At 33.3% G+C, this 20,468-nt stretch overlaps 1 protein-coding gene across 5 annotated transcripts in view; it reads right to left on the bottom strand.

Moving 5' to 3' along the window:
• PCLO (piccolo presynaptic cytomatrix protein) overlaps positions 1–20,468 on the bottom strand; it is a 623,741-nt gene that overhangs the window by 178,675 nt on the left and 424,598 nt on the right. For 4 of the 5 annotated variants that reach the window (XM_056799474.1, XM_056799475.1, XM_007504012.3 and 1 more), the window contains exon 11: positions 728–836. In XM_056799474.1, the coding sequence (XP_056655452.1) occupies positions 728–836 (109 nt within the window). The remainder of the gene's footprint in view (positions 1–727; positions 837–20,468) is intronic. The other variant, XM_007504015.3, reaches the window with a different exon arrangement.

The raw sequence follows: 20,468 nt of genomic DNA, 5'->3' as shown, positions 1-20,468 counted from the left end.
AAAGAAGCCTGAGACAAAAGGTCCTTCCTCCTTCTAACCACAGTGTTTTATTTAGGTCAGTAAATGAAAAGTGATCAATGATATATAAAGCAACTTTCAAGCATGACCCCCTTCTGTAGTTAATACATATTTGCAGTGCTATTAGAAAAGTCCAGGAGCTGATAAAAATGATTCTTTAAGGTGAAATCTTTAAAAGAGAAAATGCAAGTTCATATTGAAATGCTTTCTATATTGCTAGGTTAGAATTGATGTGAATAATGAATTCCCTATGGGGATTGCCTATATTCAAATTCACACTGTTTGAAATTATACTTATATAAAATATGATCACTGGTTCCCTCCCAAATAGAAATATGAAGCATTAATTTGAATAATATGGCAATTATAGGAGATCTATTATTTACATCAATTGGAACCTAGATGTACATTTTTCTTGGAAAATAAGTGAGCTATGGCTTTCATCTAAATGAAGTGTGTTTAGTAGACAACATGAAAGGGAAGAACTGTTGACATTTTATCACAAGTAAAATTAATAGCATTCTCTCTATGCTAAAGAGCTTTAGTTTTATAATAGACCCCCCAAAAAACCTGTTAAGCTTTATTTTCTAATTACAGATAATTTCAGAAAAATCCTAGACTGGCAAAAGGTTCCACCTTAACAACTTTAAAGAAAAATAAGCCATGGAAAGCCAAAAAAATGGAAACAGAAAGATGGGGAAAAACTCACAGTCTTACACATATTTCTGCTTCCCCACTTTGCTGATTAATGATGCTCTGTACTTCTTCATAGGTTTTAGAAGTCAGGGGAATTCCATTCCATTCTAATACTTGCATTCCTAGGAAAACAAGTAAGCGAATATGTTTAGATAAGTTCAGGACTTCATGCATATATTTCTTAAGGAATATTTCTTTTCCTAAATGTAAACAACTCAGCACACTTCCAGAGAACTTCAACTCAATAGTTTCTGGAATAATGATATTCATCAAAACCACCTCACAGCACGATAAAACCATTAGATCTAGACTCATCAACTTACCTGACTTCATAAGGATATCTGGCTGGACACACAAACTTTGGTCCTTTCTTGTGTAGGCCCAAGTCTGTCAGATAGCAACAAATATGCATTGTATTCAAGCCAATTTGAAGAAAACACTATAGAAATACATATTAGCCCTTTTTTGGTTCAACAAATTACAACCAACATAATTATTTCATGGGGTCCAGGAATGTGGATGAATGAAATAAATATTCCTTGGTGCCCTGATTACTTTATCATGAAAGGATGGAACTTCACCCTAAATCCTTCTGGAACAAGAAGGTGTAATATACCACAAAGGTGTGGTGATAGGAAGTCAACTATAGCAGAATCATGCCCCCTCTCTCTTCTCATTAAAGCATCTTAGATATAGAGCTGGAAGGGAATCTTGGAAGTCATTAACAGCAAACCTCTTATTTTACAGATGAAAGAATTAAATCTTCAAGATAAGTGACTTTTCTAGGCTTGCACATCTAATATGTTTCTGACATTAAGCATTAGAGGTTTAGTCATGTCAACAAATATTTATTAAGTGCCTACTACATGGCAGTCACTATACCAAGAGCTGTGGTAAGAAAGGCAAAAATAACCTTTGCCTTTAAAGAACTTATATCTAACAGAGGAAGACAACAAACACACAGATATATACATATAAGATATCTACCTACCCATTATATAAATTTCCAATTACATCAGAGGAAACGTATTAACAATAGGGAAGATTGGGAATGGATTCTTATAGAAGATGAGATTTTAGCTAAGACAAAATAAGCCAGGGAAAGGCAAGAAGATGAGAGAGAGAATGCTGGACATGGGTAATGGCCAGCTATGTGTTGGAAAGGTTTATTGATTGTGGCAAATAACTATTATTTTCTCTCAACAACGAATGAATGAGAAAACCCCCCCAAACCACCATCATCAAAATAACAAAATTCTCAGAGAACAACTAATTGTTTTACTAAAACTTACACCAAGGAAACTTTATCCTCAAATAGGTTTTATATTTATTTCAGGAATTTCAAACTGTGGTGATATAAACTAATAAGCATAGTGATAGCTTCCCCCCCAAAGGAAAAATATAGGACAGTGAATACATGAAATCATTCGTTTTCTGGTCAGCAAATTAAAAGTATATTCATGAACTTATGATTTTGACTGCAACATTTTTATGAGTTAGGCTATTATAATTTGAAAATTGTATTATCACATTTCTCTAGCTACCTATTCTATGGATAATGAAACATCTTCACATTTTCTCCTTATTTTTCTCACTGTAAGAATTTCTTCTGAAATATGAAAGTGACTAATTTTCCAAAACCTCTTATCTAACACAATGCAAAGCACATATATCATCTTTTGGTCAAAATGGAAGAATATTATTCAGTGTTATTAGTAAAATGATAAGGGAAAAGATAAAGAAAACCAAGGTAATGATTCAGAATTTTCATGACTATTTGAAAGGTCTATTCATTTTATGAATTACTTTTATGTCATTCTAACCCTTCTTGCTCTCTCTTCTTATGTAATCGTATATATTTTATGTCATGTATTAAAAAATTCATGTGCATCCATAGATTTCACCATAGTATTCTTTCAACTACTCTAAAATGATTATAGAACAACAACAGAACTTCCCCATCTTATAATTTTCCCAAGTTTTATCCTATGGTATTATATATATGGAAGTTCCATTAGTCTGTTATCCAACAAAGATTATTTTTTAATATGTGCTATGCACTGGGAACTAAAAAAAATCCCCAAACACAGTCTCTCCTGCCAAGCTTACACTTAAACATGAGTATGACAAATAAATTACTATGTACTACAGCTTCCAGAATGCTATTTATTGGTTGAATTCTTATCCCTTCTGGAAGAAAATTGGAAGGAATTTAGTTAAGACTAGATATCCAATCTTAAATTTTCTCATCCAGAAAATAGTCATTATACTTGATTAATCTCTCATAGTATTGGGATAACTAAATAATGACTATACCTCCACTTAATTGCAGCCTCTCAAAACTATATCAGTGAGTAATTATCATCAAAGGTTTTTGGTATTGCTTAAGAAATTGAAAGTTAATCCAGAACAGGATAGACAAGCAAAAACTAGAACCAAAAGAAAATAGTAGCCTTGTGTTTGATAAATCCAAATATATAAACTAATGTTTGAAGGGGCAAGTTAGTCAAATCTATTTGTCAAGAATGGTTGGGTAACCTAGAAAGCAAGGGAGTATTTTACAGTATATATACACCACATGCAACACTTAATCAACACCTTAATCTAAGACCACATCATTTAAAAAATATTAAATACATGGAGTGACTGAACTCAAAGTACATTTTGTAACATTTTATATCACAAAAGAGAAGACAGATTATTTAAGTATCTAAAATGAGAGACACTCTGGCAAATTATATTAGGAGCTTGCCCCAGAGTGAGGAAGACCGATTCATTTCTTTCCTCTGCCATGGACTGTGTGAATCTGGGTAAAGTGAAACCTCTCAGATGCCAGGGCAACTCTCTATGACCAGTTGTTAAAGGACAGATGCCACTCTACATGGTTGGAGAGCGTTTCTTCATAGAAAGAATCTTTGATATCTCTGACTAAAAATAAAATTACAAAGCTTTCCCATGAATAAACTGAATGTAGGGAAAAAAAAGAAAAGATGCCATAATACTTTTTTGATAAAAGTCTTATATTAAAGATATGCAAGGAATTGACTGAGTCATTCCTTAGTAAATAGTTAATAAAATAAATCATCAAAGATGACATAAACTACCAACAATAATCAAATGTGCTTCATCACTAAGAACAGGAGGAATAAAAATTAAAATGACTCCAAGGTTTTACCTCATTTCTATTCAATTGAACAAAGATGTAATTGGGGAGAATTATCAGTGGTGGAAGAGCATCATGATGGCAAGCACACTAATACATCATTGGCAGGAATTTGTGAACTAGTCTAATCATTCTGGAAAACAACTTGGAATTACACATTGAATGTTAATACATTTTATAGATTTTTACTCAGTGATTCCACAACTAGGTACATATTCCAGATAAGAAAAAGAAAGAAAAAAAGGTCCAGTATGCACCAAAATATCCATAACAGCATTTTTTTTGAGTAGAAAACAAACAATGCAACAACAGATGAAGTGATTACTCAACAATTGGAGAATGCCTTAACAAGTTTTGCTGTATGAATTTAATGAAATATTCTTTTACCATAAATGACAAATATGAGCAGCTTAGAGAAATTGGAGAAGACTTATATAGATTGATATAGGCTGAAGCAAGAAATGTCAAAACAATATACACGACTACAAAATTATATATAAAATATACAATGTTGAAACTCATCTAAATATGATCAATATTGTTTCCAGAGGATACATGATCAAACACAATTCCATTTTTTTTGGTAAGTAGGTGGACAATGATGAGTATAGAATGTCACATACACTGTTAGATATAGTCACTCTGTTGGTTGGCTTTGATTAAGTCTTCTGTGTTATAATTTTTTTTTAAAAACCAACATATACATTTGGAAATAATTGGTTATTTGTGGTTTACCTTTCTTAAATCATCAACATAATGCCAGAAATAATAATCACATTGACAACATAGCTTTAATGGGGAAATGAGAGTGAGTCTACATAATGAATTTATTATCTACCCTGAATATGACAGAAATCAATGCAAAATAAAATGATTTATTGCAACTCAACAGAATATCTCCTAGAAATCAAGGATTAAATGGAGTAGCCAAAGCCAATCATTCATTTTATTTTGATCTTACTATTCATTATTTCTTCCTATAGTGTTCTATCTCCTTTCCCAAGTTATCTTACCATTTATGCTGGTTCTTGGATACCACGATCTTCTACTGTGTTATATTAAATGAATTCTGAATTCCTATCTAAAACTCAATGCTAATAAGGGGATTTACCAGTATAATATCCTGAGTATATTAGATTTTGGAGTAGTTGTCCCTATTCTCAAATAAATTCTATGTCTTTTGGGCCATTTCCTGAAGTCCATATCCCCTATTGGGTTAAATTAAATGAAATCTGAATTCACATTTAAAACTCAATGTTAATAAAGGAATTTATCAAGATTATATTCTTAGTATATTATTTTATATTTTGTCATGGTTCTCTCTATTCCTATCTAAATTAAGTTATCCTATATCCAATTCCCAGGACCTTTTAAGCTAAAAACTAATTGAATCTAATTTAATTGCACAAAGCATATGGGTAGGAACCTTCAACCTGCTAAAAGGGCCAGAATGGTGACTTAATTTCATCTGCTCAGCAGGGCAACTACAAAAGCTAATCCCATATATGTCTATAATTTTGAAATATTTTTTGAATCTTAAAACTTGTCTTCATCGATTACATAGAAACACCACAACACAGCAGTGGTTTCAAAACATTTGGAAGCAATATTCTAAAACACCAAGATATAGGAGTTAGTCTAGATCTGTGATGGTGAACCTATGGCATGTGTACCAAAGATGGCATTCAGACACCTCTCTGTGGGCATGCTTGAAGTCTCAGGGTAGAGTTTCTCTCTTCCCTCTCTCTACTTTGCCCCCCTACTTCTATGTGTTTACTCCCTTCCATTATCCAAGTACTTACGTCACTCTTCTCCCTTTCTCCCTCCACTGCTGCAACTGAAGTGGGGGAGGCATGGGGATGTCTTCTTTCTCACCACCTGGTCTGGCCCCAACCCCTAAAAGATCTCCAGTTTCATTCTTTCCTTACCCTTCAGCCACCAGTCTAGGGGGTTACCCCACCACCCAAGGCTAACTGCTCTCTCTACACCCCATGCTCCTACCCAAACCTGTGTCAAAGCCCAATAGGCAGCCCCATTCCCAGCATGTCTGTTGTTTCAAGGGTGAACCATTATCATGCAAATATAAGCAGCCTAAAAGGCCCTAAGGTTGTATCTCTCAGAGAGAGCTATGCAGAAGCCACATAAGAAGCTGTCTCCTCCTGCTTTCCCTCACTTTCCCAATACTATTAGTTCTCTCTTGCCAAACAAAGCCCAATAGGAGCCACCTAACTTAGCCCCTGGTGCATTTAGATATAGCAGCAGGTCCCCATAGGGGCAAGAGGCAGCTTCTTCTTGCACCAAAGCCAACTGAGAACCTGGCCCCAGGCCCTGAAAGTGTGTGTGTGTGTGGGTACTTGGTCTCTGGGGGTGCAGGTAATAGCACACAATCTCTAAAAGGTTCTAAAAGGTTTGCCTTCACTTTTCTAGGGGCCTCTGAAATTCCTTGTAGTTCCGTGATTGGAAGATGCCAAATGAGAAAAGTAGAGATCCTTTTCTAAGGTATCTCCCTCTCCTCCATCAAGGTTTCATTAGGAATGATATAAGGAAAGAGACACTTTGAGGACTATAAGGAATAATCAATTAATGTATAAATAAATAAGTTATGACATTTATTATAAAATTATGAATTATATGATATTTGAAAATATGGCAATGAGAAATGAATTTTACATGATAAATATTAGTCTCTCTTTATCATCCTTTAAGAAAGAAGGAGGGAGGGAGGGGTAAATAAAGGGAGGAAAATAGGGATGAAGGAAGACATAGAAGAAAACATGAGGAAAAGGAGACTGACAGAGACAAAAAGAAAGTGCAATGCCTTATAATTATTTCTTTTTGAAAGAACCACAAATAATTTGCAGGCACATTTTCTCAAGGGTTGTTTTTAAAAATGTGTCATTTTAGCCTCTTTTAAAAAAATAAAAGCCAATAAATTGGTTTCAACAAAAGCTTCCAAAAGAATCAATTATTGTTCATTAACAATATGTGAATAATCTATAATATTAAAATTCATAATGTTTAGGTCAAATTATATTGGTTACATGAAATGGTTATATTAACAACAACAACACCAATTTCTCCGTGTTTCCAGTAACAAAAACAACATCTAAGGCTTTAGATGTGTAGGCATCAACTGTCTGGAAAATTTGCTCAAGACACAAGTTACCTGCACTGTTCAATTTTACTTTTTTTAATACCCTCAAGAATCCTTTAAGATCAGTAAAAATTTAAACTTCTTAGAAAAAAATGGAAAACGTATATTATTCTAAAAATATAAAAAGTGTCATATAAATGCTTTTAAAGTTACATAGGGTGCAGAATACTCATTTTTACTCCTTTAGGCTCAATTTCAAATGTTAAAATGAAAGGTCAAATGGAACATTATGCCTTCTTTCAATTTAGATTCTGCCAGTGATTTAACAGTATCCACAATCCCAGTTCTGAGATGTTATAAAAAGGCTATTAAATATCAGAAGCAGTGGTAAAGGAAATCATCATAGCTAAGTCACTTCTTATCTTACATTCCAAATAAAAGTTTAATTAAAAACCGTAATAGAAATTACATTGAACTTAACTGAAAGCTGTTTTTCTTTTTCTCTAGAGAAATGTTAATCAACCCAAAATACAGCAATAGGTGGAATATTTTAAGAGTCAAATTAAAATATAAACATAAAATGCATTTTTAAAGTAAATATCTCAATCTTCTAGTCTAGAATACTCATTTCAGATTCAAATATTCTGCTCTAAATATGAAACAGGTCTTTGCTATTTAAACATTAGTTTGTTGCTATTTAAACATTAAAGTAAGGGTGGCTACTTTGGGCTATGAATATTTCTTAGCTCCTATATTCCTTTTTGTTGAATATCAATTTCCTAAGTAATCAGAAAAATATAAGAATGTTAAATTTTATAGAGTCCAATTTACTTACTGTGAACATTCTAATCCTGAACCATGAGCAACCTTTTAAATAATATAATTAATAGTGTCTTCAATATTTAAGTTCTCATGCCATTTTAAGGGTTAATTACATGGATTTCAAGTGAATAAATTATGTGGTAGGGAAGTTATATAATATACTCCATAATTAATTAGTTTTTCCTATTAAATGTAGTTCCCCTTTCTCTTTGACAAATGAATAGTGTAAATCTAATTTCTTATGTAAACTTACAAAGAAAATAAAAAGGATATATAGAGAATTTCAGAAGTTAAGAAACTAAACACAATGAGGTTTCTAAGTGCTTGGGAATCAAGGGAAAAACATATATTAGAACAAGTGAAGAGAGAAGATGAAGAATCCAGGACAGGATGAGTTTGAGGTCTCTAATTAAAACTATTTATAAGAGATTTCAAAATGAAGAATGTGCTCAAAACTTGAAATGCACATTTCTGAATGATCTACCACATTTAATTGAGATTGAGTGGATGGGAATCAGAAGGGATGGGATGTATTGAAGGAAAAGAAGAGGCACAAAATTGATAGATGTACAAACTTAGAAATTAGAGAAGAAAGAAAAATGAGTAGAACTGATTATCTATAAAGAAAAGCGAGGGGGAGGGGACTTCCGGGTAAACATAGCTACAATCTAGATGCAAATCACTTCCTCTCCCTGGCATCAAACGAAATAGACGACCTCAAAAGAGCATAAAAATCATCCTTGGAAGAATGGAGGGACTCTCCAGTACACCACAGTAAAGAAGGTACATGGGGAGTGAACATTTCCACACTATAAGAAGGAGGAAAAGCTTACACAAAAATGAGAACTGAGCTGCCTTTCCCCCACATTCCCCATAGAACCAGAGTAGGGGCCAATGCACTCACCAGAGACAGCGAGTGAGTGAGGAACATCTCTGTCTGGGGGGACACACCAGGGCCCCTGGGATTTAATGAGGACTGCTAGGGAACTACCTCTCAGGGTGGTTACACTGGAGAACTCTGCGCACTGGAGACCTGGCAGACCGTGGGGGCTCTTGCAAACTGCGAACAGTGTGGTGTCTCTAGAAACTTTAGAAACTGCCTGAGGCATAAGCTCCACTCCTCATTGTAGTGGGGGAGGCGCACCAGGCTCCTTGGAAATACCCCTCAGAGCAGTTTTACAGGAGATTCCTGCTCACCAGAGAGAAGAGCACGGGGGTGAGTGTGCTAACAAACTGCGGAGGCTGAGAAGAACTAGTTTGAGGCAACTTAAATCAACAGAAAACCTGCCCATATCACCCAGACCACTGACCAAAAAGGAAAGGGAAAACCACCAAAGGGATGACTCACACTGCCCAAGATCAACCCTCCAAGAAGAAAGGGGAAAAGGTGACTATTGAAAACTTTTATGGAGGGAAAACCCAGAATACAGAAGAGAAAGAGGATGAAATTCAAACCAAATCAAAACATGCCCCCCAAAATGGAAATTATCCATAAGCTCTGGAAGAACTCAAAATGGAGCTTATCCAAAATATGGAAACCTTCTGACAAGAAAAATGGGGAAAATTCAGAAAGAGGTCAGCAGCCTGACAGGCAAGACTTCACAATTGGAGAAAGAGCTGGAGGCCCAAACAGATGGGCAGACCAAACTGAAAAGCAAAACCAGTCCTTAAAGACCACAATTAAGCAACTGGAAGACAATGATCTTGTAAAACAGCACGAATTAATAAAGCAGAGTCAAAAAAATTAATGAATTAGAAGATAACATAAAATATCTCACTGACAAGGTGATAGACCAGGAAAACATAGGAAGGAGAGACAACTTGAGAATAATTAGTCTACCCAAAAACCCAGAGATAAACATAAATCTCAATGCCATAATACAAGAAATCATCGAATAAAATTGTCCTAATGTTCTGGAGCAAGGGGGCAAAATAGAACTAGAAAGGGTTCATAGAATACCCTCTATACTAAATCCCCAAAAGACAACCCCCAGGAATATATAGTCGCCAAATTCAAGAGCTTCCAAGCTAAGGAGAAAATCTTACAAGAAGCCAAGAAGAGAAACTTCAGATATAGAGGAGCCCCCATAAGGATCACACATGACCTAGCAGTGAACATGCTAAGAGAACACAAAGCATGGAACACGATATACAGAAAGGCAAGAGAAATGTGTCTCCAACGAAGAGTCAGCTACCCATTAAACTGACTATATACTTCCAGGGGTAAGTATGGGCATTGAACAAAATAAAAGATTTCCAAGTCTTTGCAAAGAAAAGACCAGAACTCAGTGGAAAGTTTGACATCCAAACACAAAGAACAAGAGAAACATGAAAAGGTAGATATGGAAGAAAGGAAAAAGGAGAACAATGTTATTTTTCTTATATTCAAACTTGCTTCTATAAGGACTACATTCATATCAAATTAACATGTGGGGGAAAATGTAATGTGTAACTCTCAAAAACTGTATGTATCATTAGAGTAATTAGAAGAATCATGCATAAGGAAAGATTGGAGCATCAAGATGATATGGAAAAAGTGGGGATAAGAAAGAAAAAGGGAGGGGGGAATCGTTGGTGGCACTAAGATATACTTCACAAAATAGAAAAAAACTAGATAGAACAATCTTTCTCACACAAAGATACACATGGGAGGGGAAGGGGAAGAATTCTATAAGAAGGAGAGGAAGAGAGTGCGAATTGGTATTACTTAAACCCTACTCTCAGTGAAATCAACTCTGAGAGAAAAGAACATCTAGATCCATTGGGATCTTGAGTTCTATCTTATACAACAGGGTAAGAGAGAAGGGGAAATTAAGGAGGGGAAGGAGGGAGGGAATATAAAAAGGGAGGGAAGGGCGGGTGAAGGGGAAGGGAACAAAAAGGGAGGGGCTAGAAAGGGAAGTATATCAAGGGAGGGGACTAGGGGGACTGATCTAAAGTAAACCACTGGTTTAAAAGGTTATAGCTAAAGAAGAAAGGTCAGAAGTTGGGGAGGATATCAAAATGCCAGGGAATCCACAAGTGACAATCATAACTTTGAACATGAATGGGATGAACTCACCCATAAAATGTAGACGAATAGCAGAATGGATTAGAATCCAAAACCCTACCATATGTTGTCTTCCAAAAACACACATGAGGTGGGTTAATACTCATGAGGTCAGAATTAATGGATGGAGTAAGACCTTTTGGGCCTCAACTGATAGAAAGAAGGCAAGAGTTGCAATCATGATATCTGACAAAGTCAAAACAAAAACTGACCTAATTAAAAGGGATAGGGAAGGTAAATATATTCTGTTAATAGGGAGTATAGACAACAAGGAAATATCATTAATCAACATGTATGCAACAAATGGTATAGCACCCAAATTTCTAATGGAGAAACTAGGAGAAGTAAGGAGGAAATAGACAGCAAAACCATATTAGTGGGAGACATGAACCAACCACTATCAAATTTAGATAAATCAAATCAAAAAATAAATAAGAAAAAAGTAAAAGATGTGAATGAAATCTTAGAAAAAATAGTTAATAGACATATGAAGAAAAATAAATAGGAACAAAAAGGAATACACTTTCTTCTCAGCATCACATGGCACATTCACAAAGATTGATCATACACTAAGTGTCAGAAACATGGCACACAAATGCAGAAAAGCAGAAATAATAAATGCAACCTTTTCAGATCATAAGGCAATAAAAAATAAAGATCAGTAAGGGTACATGGAGAACCAAATCAAAAATTAATTGGAAATTAAATAATATGATACTCCAAAATTGGTTAGTTAGAGAACAAATCATAGAAAATATTAATAATTTCATTGAGGAAAATGACAATGGTGAGACATCCTTTCAAACCTTATGGAATGCAGCCAAAACAGTAATCAGAGGAAAATTCATATCCCGGAATGCATATATTAACAAATTAGGGAGGGAAGAGATCAATGAATTGGAAATGCAAATAAAAAAACTTGAAAGAAAACAAATTAAAAAACCCCAGAAGAAAACCAAACTAGAGATCCTAAAAATTAAGGGAGAAATAAATAAAATCAAAAGTGATAGAACTATTGAACTAATAAATAAGACTAGAAGCTGGTACATTGAAAAAACAAACAAAATAAACAAAGAACTGCTCAATCTAATTATAAAAAGGAAAGAAGAAAAGCAAATTAATGGCATCAAAGATGAAAAGAGTGACATCAACTCCAATGAAGAGGAAATTAAGTCAATCATTAAAAACTACTTTGCCTAACTATATGGCAATAAATATACCAATCTAGGCAATATGGATGAATATTTACAAAAATATAAATTGCCTAGACTAACAGAAGAAGAAATAGAATTCTTATATAATCCCATATCAGAAAAAGAAATCCAACAGGCCATCAAAGAACTCCCTAAGAAAAAATCCCCAGGTCCAGACAGATTCACAAATGAATTCTATCAAACATTCAAAGAACAGCTAATCCCAATACTATACAAACTATTTGACATAATAAGTAAAGTGGGAATTCTACCAAACCCTTTTTATGACACAAACATGGTACTGATTCCAAAGCCAGGCAGTTCAAAAACAGAAAAAGAAAACTATAGACCAATCTCCCTAATGAATATAGATGCAAAAATCTTAAATAGGATACTAGCAAAAAGACACCAGCAAGTGATCAGAAGGGTCATTCAATATGATCAAGTAGGGTTTATACCAGGAATGCAGGGCTGGTTCAATATTAATCCACATAATTGATAATATCAATAAGCAAACCAACAAAAATCACATGATTATCTCAATAGATGCAGAAAAAGCCTTTGATAAAATACAACACCAATTCCTATTAATAACACTAGAAAGCATAGGAATAGAAGGGTCATTCCTAAAAATAATAAACAGTATATATCTAAAACTATCAGCTAACATCATCTGCAATGTGGATAAACTAGATGTGTTCCCAATAAGATCAGGAGTGAAACAAGGATGCCCATTATCATCTCTATTATTTAACATTGTACTAGAAACACTAGCAGTAGCAATTAGAGAAGAAAAAGAAATTGAAGGCATTAAAATAGGCAAGGAGGAGACCAAGTTATCTCTCTTTGTGGATGATATGATGGTTTACTTAAAGAATCCTAGAGAATCAACCAAAAAGCTAGTCGAAATAATCAACAACTTTAGCAAAGTTGCAGGATAAAAAATAAACCTGCATAAGTCATCAGCATTTCTATATATTTCCAACACAGCTTAGTAGCAAAAACTAGAAAGAGAAATGCCATTCAAAATCACCTTAGACAAAATCAAAATCAAAATCAAATCTCCCGAGACAAACACAGGAACTATATGAATACAACTACAAAACACTCTCCACACAACTAAAACTAGACTTGAGCAATTGGAAAAATATTAACTGCTCATGGGTAGAACGAGCCAATATAATAAAAATGACCATCCTACCCAAACTTATTCATCTATTTAGTGCTATACCCATTGAACTTCCAGTTTTTTTTTTTTACTAATTTAGAAAAAAAATAACAAAGATCATTTGGAAGAACAAAGGATCAAGGATCTCCAGGGAAATCATGAAAAAAAAAAATACAAAGGAAGGTGGCCTTGTAGTCCCAGATCTCAAACTCTATTATAAAGCAGTGTTCATCAAAACAATTTGGTACTGTCTAAGAAACATAAAGGAGGATAAGTAGAATGGACTTGGGGTAAGTGACCTCAGAAAGACAGTATATCACAAACCCAAAGACCCCAGCTTCTGGGAAAAGAACCCACTATTTGACAAAAACTGCTGGGAAAACTGGAAGATGGTGTGGGAGAGATTAGGTTTAAATCAACACCTCACACCCTACACCAAGATAAACTCAGTGGGTGAATGACTTGAACATAAAGAAGGAAACTATAAGTAAATTAGGTGAACACAGAATAGTATACATGTCAGACCTGTGGGAAGGGAAAGACTTTAAAACCAAGCAAGACATAGAACGAGTCACAAAATCTAAAATAAACAATTTTGATTACATCAAATTAAAAAGTTTTTGTACAAACAAAACCAATGTAACCAAAATCAGAAGGGTAGCAACAAATTGGGAAACAATCTTCATAAAAACCTCTGACAGAGGTTTAATTACTCAAATTTACAAATAACTAAATCAACTGTACAAAAAATCAAGCCATTCTCCAATTGACAAATGGGCAAGGGACATGAACAGGCAGTTTTCAGCCAAAGAAATCAAAACTATTAATAAGCATATGAAAAAGTGCTCTAAATCTCTTATAATCAGAGAGATGCAAATCAAAACAACTCTGAGGTATCACCTCACACCTAGCAGATTGGCTAACCTGACAGCAAAGAAAGTAATGAATGTTGGAGGGGATGTGGCAAAGTCGGGACATTAATTCATTGCTGGTGGAGTTGTGAATTGATCCAACTATTCTGGAGGGCAATTTGGAACTATGCCCAAAGTGCGATAAAAGAATGTCTGTCCTTTGATCTAGCCATAGCACTGCTGCGTTTGTACCCCAAAGAGATAATAAGGAAAAAGACTTGTACAAGAATATTCATAGCTGCATTCTTTGTGGTGGCCAAAACTTGGAAAATGAGGGGATACCCTTCGATTGGGGAATGGCTGAACAAAATGTGGTATATGTTGGTGATGGAATACTATTGTGCTAAAAGGAATAATAAAGTGGAGGAATTCCATGGAGACTGGAACAACCTCCAGGCAGAGATGCAGAGCGAAAGGAGCAGAACCAGGAATACATTGTACACAGAGACTGACACATTGTGGTACAGTCGAACGTAATGTACTTCTCCATTAGTGTCAATACAATGTTCCTAACATTCTGCAGGGATCTAGGAGAAAAAAAACACTACCCTCAAGCAGAGGACAAATTGTGGGAGTAAAAACACTGAAGAAAAGCAACTTTTTGACTACAGGGGTAGACAGGACATGATTGATGAGAGATTCTAAATGAACACCCTAATGCAAATACCAACAACATGGAAATGGGTTCGAATCAAGGACACATGTGATACCCAGTGGAATTGTGCCTCAGCTATGGGAGGGGTGGGGGGAAAAGAAAATGATCTTTGTGTCCAAGGAATAATGTTTGAAAATGACTAAATAAAATAATGTTTAAAAAAAGAAAAAAGAAAAATCTGATCCAGATTAAAAAAACAATAAAAAAGAAAAAAAGAAAAGCAGGAGAGAACCTCTACATGGACAACAAAGAAGGTGATAATGTGCCACTGAAGCTATCAATTAAATGGTTGCTGATTATAGGGGGAGGAAAACAGTTTCAGCAAAATTTTCAGGATGAAAAATAGAGTAGAGGGGATTTGGCAAAGTGAATATGGATTTGAACTCTTCTCTTTAAAAGTCTAGTAATGAGGGGGCAGCCAGTTGGTTTAGTAGATTGAAAGCCAGGCCTATAGAGAGGAGTTCCTAGGTTCAAATGGGCCCTCAGAAACTTCCTACTTCAGTTAGTCACTTAACCCCCATTGCCTACTCCTTACTACTCTCCTGCCTTGGAAGCAAAACACAATATGAATTGTAAAATGTAAGGTAATGGTTTGAAAAAAAAAAAGACTAGCAATGATGTGTATGAGACCAAGAGATGGGTTAGAAAGTTTAGGCACTGAAAGAAGAAACATTAAAAATGCCAACAGAATTTGAGATTCAGAAAGAAATTTAGAATAACAACTACATACCCAATAAAGGAGATTCTTCTGACTACTTGATTCCATCATTCTGTCTTTTTTCTTTACAATCTTTCTTGTTCCTTATAATTTTTTAAACTAATCTGAAATGTTTTCTTCCTTCTCAGTCCATCAGTAAGCCTTTAAATATTTGTCAAGTTCTTAGTATGTGCCAGCAAAAGAGATACAGAGTCAGGTAAAAACACATTCATGCTCTCATGGAACTCACATTCTAATGGGCAGACAACATGCTAATGTCTTTGTACATATCAAATATATACAGTGCAAATGGAAGGTAATCTTAGAGAAGCATTACTAGTTGGAGGAGGTTAGGCCAGGGAAAATGGCATGCAAAAGATAGGATTTTACCTTAGTCTTGTAACTGTGAGATAAATACTACAGGTATTATTAAGCCTACTTTACAGGTAAGGAAACTAGGTTCTATGAAGTGATTTAGTACAGTTATTCACGTAGTAAGTAATAAACCCGCAGTAGACAAGAATTAAAACATTTTATCCAACTTCATGGTAGACAACTGCCAGACTGGTAGAACAAGGCCATACACTAAAGTAAATACTATGGACTCTGCTGGAAATCTCTTCCCCTTTCCCTCCTATCTTATTTCCCAATATATGACTAATTAGGGCTTCCTCCAGAATCCTAACCACTTCTTGAAAGAATAAACTTCATTATAATAATCAGAAAGATTTAAGGCAGTACAAATTTATTTTCAAAGATTTCTCCTACTTAGATGCAATCTGCATCAAATAAATATTTGTGAAAAAAATTTGGAGAATTTAGTTGTCCTAATAAATCAATACTTATATAGGTTATGATGACTTCTATACCATGTTCATTTTAATAACTAGAATTTTAATACTATTTATTCATTTCTGATTCTGTAGATATTGTTTGTACCCCTCTTCCTTGAATCAGTTTTATATCAGACCATTCTTAAGCTTTGAAAATTTTATTAAAAGATCCATTCTGCCCACTATTAACTCTTTTGGAATTTAAGTCTATAGGAATATATAATAACATATCATTATGTTGTCTTCTGCAGTACTTTTAGTGCAAAGCTTTCAAACAGATACTAAAGAATATTAGGTTGGCCCTTTTATGATAGATATGCAGAATATTGGAGTCATTCAGATTTTTTGAAGCTTTTCAGTTTCTATCTCACATTTTGCTTGACATCATTTAGATGTGATATTAATTTGTTAACCACTGGGTGAAAATGTATTGCTATATTAAATCATAGAATGACATTATTATTCCTTTTTTTACAGGTGAGAAAACTGAGGCTGAAAAAATTTAAGTGGCACAGCTAGTAAGTGTCTGAGACAGGTTTCAAACTCATGTCTTCCTTATTCCAAATTAAATTCTCTATGCACTATGCCCTCTAGCTATAGGATTTCTCTGTTTGCTACTCTCCCACAGACAGAATTATGCAGTAAAATGTTAGAAAATGACATATCTGGATTTAAAATATAATCAAATAATGTGATATAGCAAATAATGTTTTATTAGATATTGGAATATAGGAATGTTAAAGTTGGCATTATTGGTAAAGATAATTTTTATTATATTTGAATAGTCAAGTAAATAGGTCCAAGAGACCTAAGAAATTAGCAGTCTAGAAATTCTGACCCACTCCTACCCTTCCCACCTCATAACACAAATGCTTCTTCAGACCAAATCCCTTTAGTCAACACTCAGGAAAAGAACTAATTTTGTATTTTATTTTATTACTCTATAAAATAATTGCATTGGAATTTTGATGTTATATAGTCCTCTGTGACATTAATTTGGTCACAATCTTGGTTATATCACCTCTTCTGAAGCATTTAGTATATATGCATGTAAGACCATACAGTCATTGAAACTCCCTGGTCACAGTTTTCTCAACTGTATCATGAGGTAGTTGGACAAAAATAACATCTATTGCTCCACTGAATTTTGTATATTAAAAATGTAAGATAATTCAAAATTTCAGTTGATTTTAATGGATACTGATTTCATTAAGGTTGATACTCTCTCCTTTAGGTGTATATAAAACTTTTCACTCTTGATGATTTTTGTTCATATTTTTCAATCTCCCCATAGGTTTTTGAGTTACATGTAATTTTGATGGTTTAAATATTTTGCTGCTCTTTGATTAGAGATTTATTTTATCATTGGGAGAAACCTAATGGCAAAAATGTGAGCTTTTGTGTCATAGTATAGTTTCATATTAATGCAATTCCTTAAATATATTCGAATCTCCTTTTTTTTTTCTTATCCAATTCTGGGTCCAACTAGACTGCCTATTTGAGTCACAGGCATAATTGGACTAACTCAACATACTTTCAATATAACTACATAGCATATTCTTGACAAACAAACAAGTACTTGTCATTCATTGAGCAAAGATATCATTAAGGAGCACCTGAAATATTATATGTCTTGATGAAATCAACCTTGTCATCTAGGTTATTCTCTATTACCACTTATGTTACCTTCAGAATTATTTGCTGGCAGCATATTTCTAAATGAAATCCACTCTATTTTTGCTATATGTCACTTGGATTCAGTGTTTTTCACTCTAAGTCTTAGTTGAAAAGAAAATCATTAATCAAAATAAATAGTGAACTCTTGTGGAAGAAGTATCCACCACTTCTATATCCAACACCTTGTCTAGAAGTTAATTTTACAATGCTGTCTGGGCTATTAAAAAGATTAGTGTCTCATCCAAGATTAAGATGGAGTGCCTATATAAAAAAGATGACTTGAACCTAAATTTTCCTCACTGAAAAGTTGGTATTTTAACCATTTTTGTCATGCTGCTTTTCAACCAGTATGAAATCTTCAACATAACTGTCCTGACCCCTTGTTACCCAGAAAAAGCTCAAAACAGAAAGGGATATAATATGTATAGGAAATACAACAAATAACAAGCGAAGATAAAAACACTTTTACATAAAAATTCTGTGAATAGATTAAATTTGATAGTAAAACTGAAATGGAATAAAAATGAATAAGAATTTATGATAACACTTTCTTGTATAAGAGAAAAAGGGAAAATATAAAGAAAAAAATAAACAACTTAAAAATTTCTAGGTGTCAGTGCATGCTTTATAAGGAGAAAGTGAAATTATCATATACAAAAAGTCAAAATAAAAATGAACTCTGTTAAAAGAGGTAAATAAGTAAATATTTTAAAAGGAACTATTGACAAAAGAAATGACAAAATAATTATTAAATTTATCTCAATACATGATATAGAATCTAGGTATATCATTAAATTTTAAAAGTTATAAATGGGAATTTAATTATAGATATCATTGACATTCTTCTCTTAGAGACAGATAAATTTAACAGAGAAACGAAAAGAAAAATATAAAAGTGGGCCATTAGAGAAGATAGATTAGAAATTTATGACTTTTGAACTGGAAAACATATCCACAATTCTCAGTAAGGCATATACTTTTCATTAAAAGGGAACATGTTCTACATTACAGATAAGTCATGAATAAATAAAAAATCTTTAACAGATCATAATACAATACTATATTAATTAAAACAATGGGGAAAAAGCCAAAAAAAGTAGGCCTACATTGAAACTTAAGACATCCTGATTAAGAAATAAAACAAAAACTAATCATAGAAACAATTAATATCTATGTAAAAAAGTAATGATAAAATGAGATAACATACCAAAATTTTTAGAATGCAGCTAAAGTAATCCTCAGAGGAAAAATAATATCTCTGAAAACATACATTAACAAAATAGGGAAAAAAGAGGATTAATGAACCGAGCATTTTATTAAAGAACTACCAAATTCCCAACTTAAACTAAAAAAGTAAAGGTAGATAACTTTAAAATAGATAAAATAACATACATTTAAAAATAAGAGGCACGAAGAAATGACAAATAAAACTTTGAAGATATTTCTGTTAAATGATGAAATGAAAATTCATAAGGCTGATTTTTAAAAGACACAATAACACCAAATTACTAAAATAAACAATGAACAGAATAGAAATATAAGTAATTATTTGAAGCTTTTGAGGTGGGGCAGTCCAGGATGTTTAGTTTCAGGAAAATGGAATATTCCCACTGTAGAGTCACTATCTGATAATGATCTAAAGCCTACTTGTTCTTTTAAAATTTGTAGAATTTCCAATTTAATAAATTACAATGAATTCCCCCCCAAAACTATGTATATAAAGAAAACATAAATTGGATGATTATTTTGAAGTTCAAAAATGCTTAAGAGCATAAAACTTTAAAAATTAAGGGCTTGAATAACTCAAATCTAATTTCTGAAATTTATCAAATTATAAATAAATCACAAGAATAAAAAAGGAAACAAAACAAAACAAAACAACAAGGCCAGATGTATTTGTAAGTGAATTTTGTTGAACATTATAGGGTCAACTGATACACATACCTCAGAAATTAATCCTCAAAAACTGAGAAAATACTCTACTGAAAACATTTTATGGACTAAATATAGCCTTCATATTGAAAAAAAATAACAAGAAATACCACATTCATGGAGTGATAAATCAAAGGCAAATAATATATGTCCAAATCACAAGTAAATATTGATGCAAATATTGTATAGTCCTAGCAGAAAAGACTAACAATCTATTACGTAAAATATTCATTATGAGCAAAGTCTAGTAATGTTACTGGTAGAAGAAAAACAAAAAAATAACACAAATAATTATAGTAAAATTTTAAAAATAGCAAAATATAATATGTTCATATTAATTCTATAGAAAAAATAAAAAAAAACATAGTACTTCTTACATATACTAAAACCACTAAAGAACATGATCATGTTAGTGAACTATTGTAATCAAAATTACATAGCTTAGGATAAAAGGTAGGTTGACTTGTCAAGAGATAAATATATGAAACCTTCCTAGTTAAATAAACTTTTAATCATTATTGCTCCTCTCACTATTGTTACATTTCTAGAAAAGTGAAAAA

Source organism: Monodelphis domestica, chromosome 5 (assembly GCF_027887165.1).
Source record: "Monodelphis domestica isolate mMonDom1 chromosome 5, mMonDom1.pri, whole genome shotgun sequence".
NCBI lineage: Eukaryota > Metazoa > Chordata > Mammalia > Didelphimorphia > Didelphidae > Monodelphis > Monodelphis domestica.
The sequence above is the reverse complement of the archived record's forward strand: the minus strand, read 5'-3'. Positions and strand labels throughout refer to the sequence as shown.